Source organism: Ahaetulla prasina, chromosome 9, assembly GCF_028640845.1.
Source record: "Ahaetulla prasina isolate Xishuangbanna chromosome 9, ASM2864084v1, whole genome shotgun sequence".
NCBI lineage: Eukaryota > Metazoa > Chordata > Lepidosauria > Squamata > Colubridae > Ahaetulla > Ahaetulla prasina.
Genome location: NC_080547.1, coordinates 22,533,927 through 22,554,187, shown reverse-complemented (window position 1 = coordinate 22,554,187; position 20,261 = coordinate 22,533,927). Strand labels below are relative to the sequence as shown.

General features: G+C 42.2%; 1 protein-coding gene across 1 annotated transcript in view; it reads left to right on the top strand.

The window, feature by feature from the left end:
- ST3GAL4 (ST3 beta-galactoside alpha-2,3-sialyltransferase 4) overlaps nucleotides 1-20,261 on the top strand; it is a 190,521-nt gene that overhangs the window by 108,351 nt on the left and 61,909 nt on the right. Inside the window, exon 4 of the mRNA XM_058194865.1 lies at nucleotides 4,032-4,127. Coding sequence (XP_058050848.1) covers nucleotides 4,092-4,127 — 36 coding nt within the window. The 5' untranslated portion in view covers nucleotides 4,032-4,091. The remainder of the gene's footprint in view (nucleotides 1-4,031; nucleotides 4,128-20,261) is intronic.

The following is a 20,261-nucleotide window of genomic DNA, read 5'->3' as shown; positions in this document are numbered from 1 at the left end:
TGGGAGGGGACAGTTATTAATGATAACCACAATATTTTCAGCAATAATGGACTAAAAAGGAAGGAGAATTGTATTACGACACTAACAGTTGCATAAGCCATAAATCCTATTTAGAGGTAGGAAAACAGTCTGATCTTGTTGATGAAATTCTGGATCTTGCTCTTAATTCGAAGTGGAGCCAGTATACCTTGCGTAGCTAGAAAGTCAACTGAGGTTATTCCATTTGGCAGAAACTTCCTTCTTGGAGGCAGTAAGAAAACTGGCCCTTGTTTATGACCAGCCCTGCTGATTTTAATCTTGATCCGTTGCTGCTTCACTGCTTCCAAGTTAACTTTCCCACCTTGGCTTCCCTGTATCTTCACACTGACGACCAGATGCTACTGGCGTGAGCCTATCGGTTGCCTGTGACTGGAACTGAATAGAGTTCAGTTTGGATGGCCGTGCGCGTGTGGTGTTGTGAATCCTTCAGCTGTGGCTTGCTCCCCAGTTGATAATTCCCTGTGCAAACCTACTGCTGCAGACAAGGCAACCGTGGAAAAAAAAAATAAAAACAGAAGGGGAACGAAACAAAACAGTGAGGTTGCAAGTATCTGGGCAGGCGTGGAAAATAATTGACAGGTAGATTCACACAGCTAAGAAAATTCAGGTAAGGCTGCTTCCCTTCTCTCTCCCCCCTTTTTTTTAATCGTGCAGGTGGCCTGTAGAGATGTTTGAGAGAGAAACCATGAATGCTGTGGTGGTGGCGATCGTATGCAAGGCTTATTGTAGGCTATTTTAGTAAGCAGGAACCCCAGTGTTGAAGACAAGGTGTTTGTACTTGTCGGGTAAGCAGGTGTCAGTTTTACTGTCCTGGGAAACAAGCCTGTAGAAAAAGTAGAAGGTGACCCATCTTCACTTGAAATCATAATCTGGAAGTCTTCTGCTCTATTTTTTTTTTTTGAGAGGCAAATAAGCCATTGCAACTAAAAGTGTAAGTCACTTTCTCTGCAAAAACCCTGGATTATTTTTTTAAAAATTTTTTTTATTTTTTTTCAAGGGTGTATAAGATAACAAATATAAACATGATTATGAATACATGAAATGGATACGAATAAAATGGGGACATTAGGACAGGAGCAATAGGCATGCTGCTCCGCTTATGCACGCCCCTTACAGACATCTTAGGAATGGGGTGAGGTCAACAGTAGATAGTCTTAAGGTTAAAGTTATGGGGATTTGAGGAAGAAACCACAGAGCCAGGTAGTGCATTCCAGGCATTGACCCCCCATTATTACTAAAGTCGTATTTTCTGCAATCAAGTTTGGAGCGGTTTACCTTAAGTTTGTATCTATTGTGCGCTCATGTATTTTTGCTGTTGAAGCTGAAGTAGTCATTGACAGGTAGGACATTGTAGCAGATAATTTTGTGTACCACACTTAGGTCAGACTGAAGGCGGCACAGTTCTAAGTTGTCTAAGCCCAAAATTTCAAGCCTGGTGGCATAAGGTGTTTTGTTGCGAGCAGAGGAGTGGAGGACTCTTCTCATGAACTATCTCTGGACTCGCTCAATTGTATTAATGTCCGATATGCAGTGCCGGTTCCAGACAGATGAGCTGTAACAGGCAAATAGATGATGTGAGATTCGTTTGGTTACCTGGAGCTTGAAAAGATTACACCCCCATCCCTACTACCCCTTGCTTTTGAATCGTGTCTAAAATAAAAAACAAACAAACAATCGTGGGAGGGCAAAATGCATGGATTTAGGTACATCTGAAACCATGACTTGATGTTGAGGATTGCAGGTTGAGGATTATTTTTTACAGCCTTTTTGTTGTTATTGTTGTTCTGCTGACTTTGAGAAGCAGAAGAAATCCCAAGATCAATGCCTCTATCTTTATTACTTGATTATTCTTCCCTTCTGAGTAAGAACAGCTTCTAGGTATATTTTTTCAAAAGACATTTAAGGTACAGGCCAGGGGGTAAGCCAAATAACTACTTGTTGTTCTGCCCCATGCAAAAGAGCCTGTGGGATCAATTGTAAGAGTAACAGTGTTGGAAGGGACCTTGGAGGTCATCTAGTCCAAACCCCTGCTGACACAGGGATTATACACCCTCTACTAGGGATTCGAACCACCGAATGGCCGACCTTTCTGATCGACAAGCTCAGTGTCTTAGTCACTGAGCCACCATTGTAGACGGTTGCTTCTCAAAATTTATGAACCTGTAGTAAGGGCTCCTGCCTTGGGCAATGGGGTTGGACTAGAAGACCTCCAAGGTCCCTTCCAGCCGTATGATTCTTTGTACCCTGTAGAAGGTACGGCTATACTGGCCTAGGGCCAAATGAGTTCAGAGAGGAAAGTCCCGAGTTTAGAGAACAGTAACTTTGAATGCCGCAAACTACTAATGGGAGACAAAGAGGTATAAATGTGGATTGCAATATGAGCTGAAACGAAATAGAGCATTAGTGCAGTATTAAAGCTCTTCTCTGTGGAATGATTGATTGGAACTTTTAAGTATCAAACATTCCCATCAGGTTTTCTCCTGGTTTGTTGCTCTCCTGTTTTTCTGGAGACACTTTCTCCAGACGATGCAGCCAGGATCCGATGTAAGCTGAGGTTGGTGGAAGTTTCCATAAAATGGAACTGGAGGGCATGATTTTTGAAGTTGCTGCTGGCTTATGTTTTTTATTATTTTTATTTTATTTTATTGATTTCGTGGTTGTTTGGTTGTTGTGAGCTGCCTAGAGTTTATGGGGAATTGGGCAGCAGACTAGTTTAATTTATTCTTCTTACTTTGAAACGGCGTCCTTTTTGGGGATGGCTCCCGAATAAAATGACAAACTTTACATGGTGAGCTGCCAAATAAATTCTCTTCGCTGCAGAATTAGATCCAGCCTTGCTACATTTCGAGAATTCAGACGCTTTCCATAAAAAAGAAAAAGAAAAAAGAAAAAAAAGATTTATGATTGCTCGGATGATTGTAAAATTGAGTTCTAGTTTTAATACAGACAGTTCTAAGATATTTGTAAAAGTCAATACTTATATGGAATAAGGTCCCTTGCTTTGGGCAGAAGGTTGGACTAGAGTAGGGGTCTCCAACCTTGTCAACTTTAAGTCTTGAGGAATTCTGGGAGTTGAAGTCCACAAGTCTTAAAGTTGACAAGGTTGGAGACCCCTGGACTAGAGGACCTTCCAGCCATATGCTTCTATAAATAGCTACTGGAACACGTCACCCCAGACTAGCACCTTCATTTTGGAGAGTAGGAAAAATTTAACCTTGATCTGGCTATCCTTCCCAATCATGCCCCAATATGAATTTTTCTAGTCCCAATTCTTAAGAAGAAAATGTTAAAAACCAATACAAGTGCATCCTTTTTCCCCTTGAAATGAAAAAAATATGTCAAATTTTATGCCATAATAATGATTTAATGTGGGTCATGGCGATAAAGAATTGTAAGCCAAAAAACTTCTGACTTTATAGGAATCAGTTGATGTATTTTACTCACTGATTCCTATTTGGCCTCTTCCATTAATGGAAGTTCTTGGCTGTTCCTTTTAGTGATAGTTCCGGCTTGACTGCTCCCATGCAAGTATCAAGTATGCCAACAATCAACGTTTATTTTTTGGGTTTATATTTTTTTTAGGATCAGCAAGACGGATACCTAATTTGGTTGAAAAGATAATTCATGTAAATTTATTGAAAGGGAAGGCGGGGGGAAAGCTGGAGTAACCATGCCCTAGTGCAGGGGTCTCCAACCTTGGCAAGTTTAAGACTTGTGGACTTCAACTCCCAGAGTTGAACTCTGAGGAATTCTGGGAGTTGAAGTCCACAAGTCTTAAACTTGCCAAAGTTGGAGACCGCTGCCCTAGTGTTTCTCCATAGAATTTATTCCAAATAAACCAAGATTCTCTGGAATGCTAGCTTTCCTTTCTGTGGGAATCTCATTCCAATTTTCCTTCTCTAAGGCATCAGTTTTATGGTGGGAAAGTCTTTCAGGGGTGGTGTTTCTTTTTTAAAAAAATAATAATTAAAAAGCCTAATTAATCAAAACAGGAGCTGCCACCTTGACAATCTGCTGCTATAATTTAAAATCCGAGGGGATCATTTGAAAGCATGGAAGAGGCAGAAGAAAAACACAGTACTTTGGAGGTAAGATGCTGCCAACCTCATGAGGAGGTTGTGTTGTGTTCAAGAGAGGAGGTCAGTACACTTTAACATATGGGTGAAGCTGCTATAGGACCAATCTTATTTTATTTTGCATTTCCTGCCTGCTGTTGGGTCTGTCTTGCTCCATCTCTGTCTCTAACTAGATAAGTGCTTCTTAAGTATCATGAATACTTTAGGACAAAAGGTATGATGGCAAACCTTTTCGGCACTGAGTCCCCAAACCGCAGGCACGTCCCGGAGCCTCGGAAACTCAAAGAGCAGCTGGCTGGTTTCCAGTGCACGCAGGCAGGCCGGTCAGCTGGTGTTCACGCACGCCAGAGCCCCGGAAACTCGAAGACCAGCTGAGTGATACGCATGCATGTGCTGGCCACCTGGTCTTCTGCCAGCTGGTGTTCACGCGCACCGGAGCCCCGGAAATTCGGAGACCAGTTGGCCAACACTGGCCACCTGGTCTTCTGTTTTCCAGCATGCGCATGCAGGCTGGCCAGTTGGGGTTTGCATGTGCTGGAGCCCCGGAAATCATAAAACTGGATTTCCAAGGCTCTGGAGTGTGCGAAGATCTGCTGGCCTGCATGCATGTGCGCGCTGGGAACCAGAAGAGCAGCTGGCGATGGTGTGCATGCCCACAGAGAGGGCTCTGCGTGCCACATCTGACACGCATGTCATAGGCTTGCCATCCAGCTTTAGGAACTAGTATTTATAGATGAAACTCAAACTGGCCAACTGGCCGGTCTTCAGTAAGTAATCTAGACTGTAGAACAGAGCTGTAAAACTCAAGGCCTGGGGCCCAGATTCAGCCCATGTGGTGCTTACATCTGGCCCATGGGGCCGCCCTAGAAACAGCAAAGGACTGGCCCACAGTACCTCTGCCAGCGAAAACAGAGCTTGCGAAGGCCGCAGGCGACTCTCCCGAACTCCGTTTTTGCTGGCTGAGGGTTGCACGATGCCATTGCAGCCGAAAACGCAGCTTGCGAGGACTGCAGGAGGCTCTCCCGAGCTCCGTTTTCACTGGCAGAGCGTTGGCAGGAAGCCGTCAAAGCCAAAAATGAACTTTGAGAGCCTGTTTTTCGCTGGCAGAGTGCTCAGGCCACCACTGGCGGCCCCGATACGAGTGATGTCAAGCTGCCCACATTCCTCTGGCCACGCCCTCCCTGCACCATGTCCCTGAGGTTCCAAACACAACCCCGATGCGGCCTTAATGAAATTGGGTTTGACACCCCTGCTGTAGATTCTAGACTAAGAGGCAGGAAGAATGATATATAAGCAAAATACAACCCACCAATGGATATCAGAAAATCCTTGTTTGCAACATATCCTTTGAAATAAGATCACAAAATGGTGTTTCCTTCCTTAGAAGTGCTGAGCTACCTTCCCCAGCTAGGGAAAATCTGCATTTACCCTCTTTAATCAAGGAGTCTAGATTTCTTTACTTGCTTTTCGTCTTCTTTTTTTCTAAGCATTTCTATTTGGCACATCTTGAGTCACGATGTCACAAAGACCTTTATCGGACTGTCACAATATTATGACAAGAACTGAAAATTAGCTGCATCTAGGACAAGCAATAGATGCAAGAAGGGGTATTGAAAACGCAAAGTTTTTGCTGCCATCCAGTGATTGTGACCAATGTTTCTATGTAAACACAAAGAATTATCTACATATTTGTGTATTTGTTTACACATACACAAATGAGAAGGGGGGGAAATAACAAAAGGACAGAGGGGGAAAAATGGAAAGAAGAATGCAGAAAGGAAAAAAAAAATGACTACAAAATATATTATGTGACTTTAAGTGTGAACCCAAGTTTAAAATATATCATTTACCTTGACCACAAATTTTATTCTCAACATAAGGTCATAAAAACATGCCTACCGTTCATTATTTATTGATTTATAGCTATGAATATCATAACACTCTATTCTAGGATCCTTGTACAAATACAGTAGCTGTCTCAGTGTACCTTTTTAATTGTTTATTAAAAATACTAAGTTTAGAACCAGAACGATGCTCTGATACTTAATAATAGTAAATCAAGGTGTTACATGTTGCTAATGCATCTGATCCATACTGTACATTTGGGGCCAGATGTAACAAACAAACAAATATCAAGTGTTTTATTTTAATATATCACCATTTTCAAACCAAAACGACCCTTGTAGTAAATCAAAGATTTTAAAAAGATGATTGGCAATTAACTCATCTAAAGTATCAATACCCTTGTCTGTCTGTCTGTCTGTCTGTCTGTCCTATTTTATCTGCTTGTCTGGTCTGGTATCTATCTATCTATCTATCTATCTATCTATCTATCCATCCATCCATCCATCCATCCATCCATCCATCCATCCATCCATCCATCCATCCTCTATCATCTACCACTCAACCATCATCCCTCCCCTACTCTCTCTCATCTCTCTCTCTCTCTCTCTCTCTCTCTCTCGATGTGTGTGTGTTGTGTCTGTGTCTTTTTTCTTCTTTTCGTAACGAGATTCTTCTTCGGCCATAATCTGATCTCATAGCAAAATAAATACATTGAATTGAACCAAAGTGGCCACTGGAGAGAGCCACCTGTGGCTTTTCCTTTAGAGCTAATGAAACGTATTTTGTTATTTTTCCACAGGTTGAAATGTTGCTCAGTTCTCATGCTGTGAGTTTAGGTTGACTGGTGTTTTCTTTTTGCTGCTCTTTGCTCTGGCTTTTTAATGCATTACAGGTTTTTTTTTTAAATTTTATAAAAAGGACTAACATACTTTTATATTCTCCTAGGAATCTCCATTAAACCATTCTTTCTGGTTTAGCCGTATCAGTAATAACTAAAGAACAGGAGGTTTTGCTCTATCGTATATTGGAAAGTATTAAAGGGGGATTTCTAAGAGGAGTATAATATTAGACAATTACAATATTCTGGAACTGAATACTGCAGAGAGCATCCTTTTCTGATATGTGTGCCCTTCCATTTCTAGAACACCTTAGCTGTTACATCTGCTTGTTAACAATTCTGTTAAAGGTATTCGGGTATGATGATTTTTGAAGGGTTTGACCTTTCAGATCACTGGCAGAACTCTTTTGCCCTTTCTGTTAAGAACAAATTTGTTTATATTTCTTTATTTCAGTAATTAAATATAATTTAATTTAATTCTACAGATATATATATTCCTGAAAAGAAAGGAACCACATCCTACCTTCCAGTGGAATATTTTTGAGAATTGTGGGCAGCCATGGAGAGAGCATGTTTTATTGTAGCCACGTAATAGATGAATGCTATCAGGATTATTTTGCAACTGCAATGAAGTGTAACTTGACCCTTATGTAGAACTGAAAAAAGTACAAACTTTTTAATATGGTGACTTATTGTTTATGATAAATGTGAATTTTTCCCTATCTTTGGTCTGACTTCAAGGAAGAGAGGAGAGGAGAGGAGAGGAGTGGAGCGGAGAGGAGAGGAGTGGAGTGGAGTGGAGTGGAGTGGAGAGGAGTGGAGTGGAGAGGAGAGGAGAGGAGAGGAGAGGAGAGGAGAGGAGAGGCCTTTAATGTGTGGAGTCCTTGGTTTTCTCTGAGTTTGGTTTTTTTCTTGCAGATGTTTCATTACCCAAGTAGATTGTGTGTAAGCCAGTGGTGGGATTCAGCCGGTTCTCTCTGGATTGGGCGAACTGGTAGCGGCAACTACGGGAGGCTCTGCCCACCCTCTTGGATGTAATGCACGAACACTGCGCATGTGCAGAAGGCTATGCACATGTGCAGAGGAGGTGCGTGCAAGTGAAGTGAGCGTGCATGCTCACATTTGCAAACTAATAGGGAAGGTAAGTAAATCCCACCTCTGGGTTAAGCACTGAAGACAGTGGTGGGATTCAGCCAGTTCACACCTATTCGAGAGAACCGGTTGTTAACTTTCTAAGCAGTTTGGAGAACCAGTTGTTGGAAGAAATCTTATTTTGTTTTTTTCCACTTTACAGGGCTAATCCTGTAAGGAAGGCAGGAAGGATGTTGTTTCTAGCCTAATCTTTAGTGCCCTGCTTACAGAAACTGCCTCTCTGCTTAACCCGTTTTACATTGTAACAGCTAAAGCGAAACGCTCATCGACGTGAGTGATGTTGAATTGGCCATGCCCACATGGTCACATGACCACCAAACCACGCCTACCCAGCTGGTCATTAGGGCAGAGAACCGGTTGTTAAATTATTTGAATCTCACCACTCACTGAAGATATTACCTAGCTGGGTAATGAAATGACTGCAAGAAAACAACCAAACTCAGAGAGCACCAAGGACTCCAGAGTTCAACCCTAAGCTACAAATATTCTCTTCCATTGATACCTTTAATATGATAATGAAAACATATTTAGAAGACTTCCATTTATTTGTAACCTTTTGCATGGCTTCTTTCTCAGCAGCGGTGGGGTTTTAATAAGCTTTGCTTAGTGTTTATGAATCAGTCATTAAAACTATAAACTATCTCTTTGTATTTTGTGTCCACCAATCTGGTTACGATTTGTTCAAGAAAATGTGGCTGAACAATTCATAGTTGAGGAACATTATGGACTTAATAGTCATAAAAACTCATCATGGATGAGGTTATCAGAGCCCGAAGAGTTGATGGGCAGGATGTTCCTATGTCTATTTCCTGATGTTTTCTTTCTTTTTTTAAATTGAAAATAGTGTTGTTTGATTCTGGGGTCTTCTGCATATATGAGTATTCTGAATATATTCCGCCACCTGTCTATGATTCTTCACATTATGTCCATATGACCCTGGGATGTTTCTTAGTTACCACATCTCAGACAATAAGTTTATTAGTTTAACAACTCAGTGTAACATAATTAAAAGGAAGTATAAGGTGCCTGCACATTTTAAGCGTAGGAATGTCACGGTATCTACAGTAATTGCAAAAATTAGTTTCTATACAGAGTTTATTTTACAGATGAGAAGAATACCTTAATGTTATTAATCACAGAGGGGAAATATTAATGTATTGTTTGTTCATGCCATACAAAGCAATTCTGGACTGGGGTCCACTACCGAACTGCAGCCCATCTGCAACTGGTCCACACAAGCAGCGAGTGTGTGTATGTGCAACTTGCGCAAATGGAGTTGTGCATCTTCACTTGTACCTGCCACTCGCACAGAACCATTTCCTCTCCCTACCCCACCCCACCGGTCTACAAAGCTGGAAAGGTTGGGGACCACTGATATTAAGAATATATTGTAATGTAAATTATTGGTGCCCTTTTATTAGCTTTTATTATTTTATTATTTATTATTATTATTTTATTTTATTAGAAAGGACGTCGTGGCTTAGCCATTCGAAAGGTCGGCAGTTCAGCGGTTCAAATCCCTAGTGCTGCCGTGTAACGGGGTGACCTCCCGTTACTTGTCCCAGCTTCTGCCAACCTAGCAGTTCGAAAGCACATAAAAAATGCAAGTAGAAAAATAGGGACCACCTTTGGTGGGAAGGTAACAGCGTTCCATGCGCCTTTGGCGTTTAGTCATGCCGGCCACATGACCACGGAGCCGTCTTTGGACAGCGCTGGCTCTTTGGCTTTTAAACGGAGATGAGCCCCTAGAGTCGGGAACGACTAGCACATATGTGCGAGGGGAACCTTTATTAGCTTGCATAACTTGTTTAAAGCGATTATATGGGGATCGATTATATGTATTGCAGCAGACAGAGACACCAGAACAGTGAGTTGTAACTGAGAGCAAACATTTAACTTCCCTCTGATATGCGGGTATGAATGCTATCTTGGTATCAGTCTGACTTAATTATTCTCAGAAAGTTGGTATCTTAAAATTGATGGCACAAGTGGAACTCTTTCTCTGAGTTAACTACTTGATGTTGAATTTTTTTCTCAGAAAGCTTGGTCATTCTGAGGGGGACGATACCTTGCCACTTACTTCTCTAGTGAAGAAAGTTGTTCAACAAAGCATGACCACTTAATTTTCTGCTAAATAACTTTTCACCTTCTCAGAGCATATTGCACAGTCATCTGTGTTTGCTTTTCCAGTTTGGTGCAGACCTATTAAAGGCAGCAAGTGAGGAATAGTTTTCTAAACCATTGGAACACGGAGGTAAATACAAGCATGTTATCTACTTAGCTTACTTGTGTACACCCCGTTTCTGAAAGTTCTGAGGAACTAACAGTGCAAAACTTCCCTCCAAATACAAATAAACCCACCCAGAAGACTAATAATATGAACTTCTGAATAACATTACAAGGGAAAAGGGTTCACAAAACTGTGAACACCCACAAAACACTGAGTAGAGATCCTATGTACAAGATGCACATGGGTCAGCCACTTGATGTAGAATTTCCCCCCCAATTATTTATCTCATAAAAGATCCCCTAGTAAAGGGAAAAAAAGCTGTGCGTGTTCAATAAGGCATGATCGTTTAATTTTCTGCTGAATATTTTCATCTTCTCAGACTGCAATTGTATAAGCATCTCAATTTCCAGCCCTTGTCTGCAATTCCTTGTTTCAAACGTATCTTTTTTTGGAATTGTGGTGCAGTCTGAAGGATGGTTGTGTGAGGCTGGGCAAAGATGCCCTTGGTGTTTCTCTGCTGGAGAGTTGAAGAACATTTATAAACTGATCTTGTTCTCTCCCCCCTCGCCTCCATCCAAGCGATGGCTTAATTAGCCGGCACTATCAGCTCTGGCAGCAAAATAGCGAGCGTCTGCCAAGTGTCTCTGTTATCTCCCTCGACGCCGATGAGTCACCCAGGAACAAACAATACTTCAGCTCTTAGTTAAGCAGTTAATTTGCCTGCTAATGAAGAGGCACAGCAGCTCTTGCTGCCTTTATATCCTGTGGGATGTGGCTCCATGACTCAGCACTTCCTAGGCCTGCCCCATCCCTGCTTCTGTTGTTCCCGCCTCTCCTGCCTACGAAACCTAGGGTCCAGCCAGGCCTGATTGCCATCAACCGGGTCTGGAGGCGTGGCCTGGGGGGGAAGAGTCAGGGGACGGAGGCCTCGTTATCTCCTCCACCTGGCCGGTTTCTGGCTCCTGGAGCTGAGCCAGTGAAGCCATTGCTCCCGAGGTAAGTCCTGATGGCCCTTCCCCCTCACTTTCCAAGTCACTTTCTGGCAGGAGGCCCGGCTCGGGGGGCGCAGACGAAACAGATCTCCTAACTTGGTTTCTGAAGTTGAATAGCTGACAGTGGTTATGAAAGCACAGGCTTGTAGAACATTGCATAAACGTCCTAAAAAATAAGAGGAACTAACTGTGGAACCAGAATGATGGTGGCTCCCAGTTACAGCTAGACTTATGACCATAATTGAGCCCAAAATTTCTGTTCGTTAAGTGGGACAGTTGTTAAGTGAATTTTACCCCATTTTACGACCTTTCTTGACTTTCTTGAGTGGTTAAAGGGAATCACTGCAGTCGATAAGTTAGTAACACAGTTGTTAACAGAATCTGGCTTGCCCAATGACTTTCCTCATCAGAAGGATGCAAAAGCCGATCACATGACCCGGGGACACTGCAACGGTCATAAATATGAACCAGTTGCGAAGCATTCAAAATTTGTTCCCTAGGGATGCAGCAATGGTTGTAAGCATGAAAAAAGGTTGTAAGTCACTTCTTTTCAGTGCTGCTAAACGGTCACTAAATGAATGGCTGTAAGTTGAGGACTACCAGTACTAGAAGTTTTGAGGCGGAAGCTAGACAGCCATCTTGTCTGGAAAGCTTTAATCCGGATTCCTAAACTGAGCAAGAAATTAATCCTTTCCATGTTTAATTCCCTACTACCTCATTAAGTTGCCTCGTTTGGCTTTTTCTCCATTTTTCACCCAGAGGTTGCTGTTGTCAACTCGTGCAGCATTCCTGACCTGCTCTCGAGAGTTGGCTTGCTGTCAGGGTTCCGACCGATGCCCAAATTGGGCCTCAAACCAAGCTTCAAAAGAAATCCAGTTATTTATTAGGAGTGTCATGTCGGCACTGACCACGCAAGCCAACTCCTCTCAAAACTAATCAAGACAACCGGGATTCCTGAGCCTCGGATTCTCCTTTTGCTCCTCGACACCTGGGGTGCATGGAGAGAAACTCAGGCTGCCATGGCAGAGGGCAGACTATCCGAAGAGAGCCTGTTCCAGGTGACCCAGAGTGGGGCAGAACTTGCCCCCACCCAGGGACTTCCAGGAACCAGCAGCCCAGTCGGAACCAAATTGCAGCCTTGTCTGGACATCAAAGCTGAGACAGCCGAGATGCCCGCCTCTGTTGTGTCCCCCTCCCCCTCCGACGACCGGGTCAAGGAAGTCCATATCAAACGTGGCAACGAAGCCCCTGCAGCGTGCCAAATTCCTTCGAGGTTTATCTGGGCAGGCAGGAGTCCAAGTTGTGACTTCAGCAATAGAGTCTGATATCAGCAAACTAGATGAGACTTTGCCTGACTCAAGGTTGGAATGCCAAAAACAGGTCCTTTATATAGGCTGTGGGGTGTCGCTCCATGACTCAGCATTTATCCAGGCCTGCCCCTCCCTTCCTTCTGCTGGCGTCGCCTCTAAGATCTCCGGAAGCGAGGATCTTACCACTTTGAATTCTCTTCAGCTGGATCTGCTGTCAGTAATTCCAGCACGTGGCTGGCTTCCTGTTCACACGCTGTAGGAGTGAAGTTTATCGGGCTTATTTGTTCACACCTGACATCCCCTCTGGGCATGGGGCCAGGGCCGGGGGATGGAGGCAGGACAGGCCGTTCATCTTCATCTTCATTATCAGACTTGGAGTCTGATAACAGGCCCAGGTGGAGACTGGAGGGGCCCAACTGAGGAGAGGAGGGAGGACGAGGCACAACAGCCTCAGCAACTGAAACGAAAAGAGATGAATATTGGTGGGGAAAAGTCCCTAAAGTGGCTGAGGTCGAGGTCCCCCACCCTAGCGCCCAGGGCTTGGGAAAACCCACTGAGCGAGCTAGGAAGACTGGAATGGATGAGGGACTGAGAACAGGCCAGACTCCCAAAAAACTCTGATGGAACCCTTTAGAAGAGCTGAGGGAGAAATTTGACTGAACCACCCTTCGTGATGAGGGGCCATTGTGCCACCCAAAACAGAGGGGGATTTGCAACTGAGCTTTTTGAAGTCCTCATGAGCTTGAGGCTCGTGATTTCATTAGAGCATTGGTCAGGTGGGGAGACCCAGTGGAGTTCTTCCGAAGAGACCGGTCCTGCGGAACCAGCCACGCCTCGAAAATCCATCGAGGCGCTCCCAGAGGCAGAATCCCGAGCAGACGCTGATTCAAAAGAACTGCGCACATCGGAAGCCCGCCTACCTAAGCGGTTATGCATCGTAAGATTGGTTGATTTTACCAGGAGGGGAGGGGTGTTGAATATTAACGAGGCAGAAGTCGTGATGTACGACTTCCCCCTCATTGGTCCAGGCTCGGTCAGTACCCCGACAGCTGTGATGTAGATGTTTCCTCATTAGACCTTGTCCACTTGCTTAAAAAGAAATCTTAAGATTCTCAACGATGTCTCCCAGTGAGGTTTGGGGAAGGCTATAGATCCTCAAAGGGGAAAAAGTCATTAGTGGTAATTTTCCTTCAGTTTGGAATCTAAACGGTCTCAGCATGTGGGAAATGAGGGAAGAATCACAAAAGAGAACAATTGTTCGTGAATCAAGATACACACAGTGCAGCGGCATAATCATTCCTTAGTGGGGATTTTATTCTGAAGTTATTCTTTGGAAGATCAGTTGTGTCTCTAGCCAAATCAGATATCGTAGTTCCCCTGAACTTCGGCATTTGGTTAAGAAAATGTCCAGCATGTCCTTTCATAGAGATCAACAAAGAACACCCTTATATAAAATACCTAGCTAGCCATTTATTTCTCTTTCATGACAGTCTAACTAACTGGTAAAATGGTCACATGGCCCATTATTTAACTTTTTCTTAGTTTCAAGTTTAATGTAAGTTGTAAAGTCAGAGATAAATCTTAAGCATTTTATTTCCTATATATAAAAAAAATTAAGTGGAACTCATGAGCCAACTGTACGTTTATATAGCACTTATCCACCTACATTTGCTGGAGAGCCTAATACGTTGAACATGTTTTCAAGGATGTATAACCTTTTTTTTTTTTTTTGCATTTATATCCCGCCCTTCTCTGAAGACTCAGGGCGGCTTACATTATGTTAGCAATAGTCTTCATCCTATTTGTATATTTATATACAAAGTCAACTTATTGCCCCCAACAATCTGGGTCCTCATTTTACCTACCTTATAAAGGATGGAAGGCTGAGTCAACTTTGGGCCTGGTGGGACTTGAACCTGCAGTAATTGCAGGCAGCTGTGTTAATAACAGACTGTCTTACCAGTCTGAGCCACAGAGGCCCAGAATAATTATTAATTATTCTGTGCAACACACAATGATATATAATTCAAGTCTCCCCAAATACAGGTAGTTCTTGACTTATGACTATAGTGGAGCCCAAAATTTCTGTTGTTTAACAATTTTCTGTTGTTTAAGAGACATTTATCAAGTGGGTTTTGGCTCATTTTACGACCTTTCTTGCCAAAGTTGTTAAATGAATCTCTTCAGTCGATAAGTTAGCAAGCTGGTTATTCATGAACCTGGTTTCGCCATTGACTTTGCTTGTCAGAAGATTGCAAAAAGGGATCACATGACCTGGGTCATAAGTATGAACCAGTTGGCAAGCATCCAAATGTTGATCACATGACCATGGGGATGCTGCACAGGTCGTAACTGTGAAAAAGTGTCATGTCCCATTTTTCAGTGCCATTGTAACTTCAAACGGTCCCTAAATGAAGTTAGGACTGCCTGTAACTCCTCATCTTTAAAAAAAATAGCAGAATGGAATCAGAAATCTGAAATGTTTGCAAAATGGAAGATTTAGGTAATGAGTTTCTTAAGTAGATGTCTCCACTGAAAAACTCTTCCCTCTTGTTTGATCTTCATTTTTTTCTGGAAAGCAGAAGAACTGTGAGATGTGTTGTGACCGAGACCCAAGTAGTGATTACTAAACACAATTCAGTCCTAAACAAACTTATTTTATTAAAACAGCTGAGAATTCATTCGTTCTCAGCTTAGTCCAAAACAAAATTCTTAATAACCAGTCCGTCAGCCTTGTCACCAACCTTTGATGTCTTTGGCAATCTGCCAAAGGCTTTTCTTAGCAAAAAATCCCACAAAGGTCAAGAGATGCTGACAAGAAGCACGGAAATCAACATTGCTTTCCTACAAAGAATCCAACGGCTCGTTGCTGCTCTTTTAAGCCTTATGGGAGTGGCCAATCATCTTCTGGCCTTACTTCTGAGTTGTCCTTTTTTCTTCAGCTGCTCTTGCCTTTTGGCAGCTCTTCGCATGCGTGCACTAGGAACAGGCTCCTCCTGTTCCTCTGCCTTTCTGCTGTCCTCCTCTGGAGACTCCAGAGTCTGCACATCGCTCCCAGATGGCCCTGGCCCCATCTCTGCCTCCGATGCAGAGCCTTCGTCCGGGCCTTCCCCTGACTCCAGGACTGGCCCATTATCCTCCCCAGCCTCCTCACTGTCTGACTCCATTGCCAGGTCCGTGGGCTGCTGCCGCACCACAACAAGATGCGCTTCTGAATATTTGGGTAAAGTTTTATCTGTGGAGACAACTGAGATCCTGAAAGAGAAAGAAACACCTCCTGTTATTTTTCCATGGACGGGATGAGGTGGTTGGCAACTTTAAGACCTGTGGACTAGACGTTCTGTTGGACATGGCAGAACAAGTAGTCCTTGACTTACAACTGTTCGTTTAGTGACCGTTTAAAGTTACAACCACACTGAAAAAAGTGACGCAAGAACGTTTTTCACACAGCCACTGCAGCATCCCGATGTTCACGTGATCAAAGTTCAGATGCTTAGCAACTGACTCATATTTATGACCGTTACACTTTACAGGTTATAAAGTGGGGACAAAACCCCACTTAACAAAATTTCTCCGCGACATAATTTTTGGACTCAATTGTGGCCGTAAGTCAAGGACGTCCTGCAGGTGTGTAACATGCATTGGAATATTGTCTGTTTTTCTTTTTTCCCTCATTGAATGCCACCATTAAATCTTTTGGACCCAGCTGACATCATGCACTAACACAGGGGTCTGCAAACTTGGCTCTGTTAAGACTTGTGGACTTTAACTCCCAGAGTTCCTCAGCCAGCTTTGCTGTTGAAAAATAATAATAATAATAATAATATTTTAATTTGTATACCGCCCTTCTCCCGAAGGACTCAGGGCGGTGAACAGGCAGGTAAAATACAAATATACACACTAATTAAAACAACCCTTAAAAAACTGATTAAATTAGCCCAAATATTAAAATAACTTACACCCCTATAAAATTATAAAATTTAAAAAACCCATCGAATTCAATTAAAATCTAAAGATAAAAAATCAAGCTAGTCCAGCCATACGAAATAAATAGGTTGAAGTCCACAAGTCTTAAAAGAGCCAAGTTTGCAGATCCCTGCACTAACAGAATACAGTGATTCACCTTTAAGTGGGTAGGTGTCAGCCTTCTGAGGTAGTCTAGAAAACCAAAATTATGAGTCTAAATCTACTTTTATTGCAGGGTTTCAGTCACAGAATTTGGCAAGCCTGAACGTACCACTCCCAGCCCTGCCTTTCTTGTTCCAGAGAAATAGGGAGAGTCAACTACGATATCCTTATTCAGATTAGATGCCTGCTGTGGATTCAGATTTTGGTTATCAGCCTATCTAAGATGCAATATTTCCTTCTGTACGTTAAGGTTATTCTCGCAACCCATTACAATGAGTTGTTTTGTTTCCAGCTTCAGGGTAGAAAAGATGGGCTTGCATGAAGACTAACTCATGTCTGACCCTGCTAGAATCAACTTTTTTTCCCTGATGCTACCTCTGCTGTATAGAGAGCATGCATTATGCTGTTTATTTATTAACTTTTTAAAGCTGCCTTTCAAACCAATATACCCGCTCTGGGCAGTTTATCATACAAGGAAGTGGTGAAAAATAATAATAATTAAAATTAGAAAAATTGAGTAGAAAAATTAAAAAATTAAAGGCCAACGTGACGGCCAGCCTAGGTGTGAGAATTTTTGCTATCCCATCAGCCTCTCACAGTGTACTGGGGCCGCCCAGGACAATTGGCAGAACCACATTTTTAGCCTCTTCTGGAAGGCCTGGAATGTGTGGGCAGATCTCACCTCTGATGGGAGAATATTCCAGAAGATGGGGGCCACAACAGAAAAGGCTGTTCTCCTGAACCTCACCAGCCAAAATCCTTCTGCCGACGGGATCCAAAGTTGACCCTTTCTGCTAGAACCAGTGGGATGAGTTAGACCCATCGTTGACAGATGTTTTTCCATCGTACGATACTTTAGAAGCAATAATTGATATCCAACCTCGGGAAATTTTAACTATGGAATATAACGAGTCACCTTTTACTTTAAATGCAAATAAAATGCAATATAAATTGCAACCTTCTGTAAGTTGTGTAGAACAATTGAATAAAGCTGCACAGTCCTTTCAGTTCAAAAGACCTTTTATTACACATGGAGTTCTCAGCTAGCCCTTTTCTTAATCCCTTGGTTCAAATCAGGGGTGAAATCCAGTAGGTTCTGACGGGTTCTTGAGAACCAGTAGTGGAAATTTTGAGTAGTTTGGAGAACCGGCAAATACCACCTCTGGCTGGCCCCAGGAATTGGGAGGGAATGGAGGTTTTGCAGTATCCTTCCCCTGCCACGCCTGCCAAGCCACGCCCACAGAGCCGGTAGTAAAAAAAAATTGGATTTCACCACTGGTTCAAATGTGTCTTTGTCTGAGATTGTACTGCTGCAGCCCTGGAGGACGTTTGTGTGATCCTGGATAAAGATGCAGCTGGAGAACGGAGGAACATTTAGAAACCCAGCTCCTCAGTTGATTTTTAAAGTTGTATAACCATCCGTACTTAATGACGGTAAAAAAGGATGATTGAAGGTTTGCAAAAAATGGCCTAACAATCAGAAGAGCTAAACTAAACTTGCCCAAAGTTACCCAGCTAGCTTTTATGCCTAGTACTCATTATCTCCTAGTGATTGACCGAAAATCAACCAACTGGCTTTCATGTCTAAAGTGACACTAGAACTCACTATCTCCTGGTGAATGACCCAAGGTCAACCAACTGGCTTTCATGTCTAAAGTGAGACTAGAACTCACTATCTCCTGGTGAATGACCCAAGGTCAACCAACTGGCTTTCATGTCTAAAGTGACACTAGAACTCACTATCTCCTGGTGAATGACCCAAAGTCACAGTCGGCTTACTTATTCAAGGAGGCCCTAGAACTTACAGTCTTTTGGTTTCTAGCCGCTCCCTTAACCACTAGACCAAACTGGCTCTCTTTTTAATTAACTGACAGTTTCTTTATCAGACATTATTCACGGACTTTAAGAGAAGTCTTAAGACCTCAGCAATGTCTCCTAAGTGAGAATAGAATTGTAAAACTGTAGTTCCCTTAAAGGCAGAGAGGCATTAATGGTGCTTTTCCTTCGGCCTGGAACAGCATGTGGGAAATTGAACTTTGAAAAATACCAAATGGGAAAAGAATCACATGAGAAAATAATATACTGTGAAAGAAGATACATACAGTAGCATAATTATTATTTAATGGAGATTTTGTTCTTAAGTTGCCCTGTTCAACCAGCTTCATTTCTGCATTCGGCTCCCCTGCCAAGCAAGCTTTTTGAAATATTGGAATTTTTACTTATGTTCTCATGAGACTTCTTTTCTTCCCTAGTTAAAAATCTCCATTTTTTTAATTTATTGTTGCATTGGCAAGGGCAGCGGAGTGGGGGCGGCAGCTTGGTATTTGACAAATATTTTGAGCTTCAGTCAATACTAGCCAGCATGGGTATTGCCAGGGGATTATGGAAATTGTAATCTGAAACATTTAGAACAGAGGTCTTCAAACTTGGCAGCTTTAAGACTTGTGGACCTTATACCTGAAACCTATAATAGAGAATTGAGATATTTGATTGTGAATGTAATTCATTCACAATCAGTTAGAATTGTATTTGCAAAAAATTGGAAAAATGAGAAATTGCCATTGCAGGATGAAATTATTAAAAAAATAATGGAATGTGCAGAAATGAGTAAACTCACGTTTGAAATTAGAGAACAGGAGGATAAGCAATATTGTAAGATATGGGATTTATTTTATCGATGGTTAGAGGGGAACTTATGATAAAGAAGAATGGAATTTTTAAGACAAGAATTATTGAGTGATATAATTGTTTTAAAATGATGGAATAAACGGGGCAATAAGATAAAATATTGTTCCAGAATGACTATTAAATTAGAGAATAAAATGTTATAGTTGATTTAAGGATCAATTGATTAAAACATTGAATATAAATTAGATGATAAAATGTATGATTAAACATATTAATAGGTAATTGTCGCTTGCAGAAACAATTGTAATCCACCCACCGACACATTGTATTTGATTTGAATGGAAGATGCTTTTTTGTTTGTATGTTTTAAAAAAAACTTTTTCTCAAAAAAAAAAAGACTTGTGGATCAACTCCCAGAATTCTCTGGGAGCATAGCTGGCTGGAGAATTCTGGGAGTTGAAGTCCACAAGTCTTAAAAGCTGCCAAGTTTGAAGACCTCTGATTTAGAAGGCCACCAAACTGCTTATTCCTGTTTCACATGCCGTGCTCCATACAGCCTAAATTGTGCTGACTCTTTGCCTTACAAAATACTACTGCTTTGTCTGATTTATAAGACAGACAACGGAGAGGTATCTAAAAAGATATGATCTTTTTTATATTTTATAATTCCAATAATTCCTCCTCTTCTGGAGGAGAACCAATGCAGAGCACTTAAATAACTTATGATCATTTTTCACACATATGACCGTTGCAGCATCCCCATGGTCACGCAATCAAAATTCAGGTGCTTGGCAACTGACTCATATTTATGACGGTTGCAGTGTCCTGGGGTCACGTCAGTGGTGGGATTCAGCCAGTTCGCACCACTTTGGGAGAACCGGTTGTTAACTTTCTGAGCAGTTTGGCAAACTGGTTGTTGGAAGAAATAATTAGGGCAGAGAACCGGTTGTTAAATTACTTGAATCCCACCACTGGGTCACATGATCCTCCTCTTGTGACCTTCTGACAACTAAAGTCCATGGG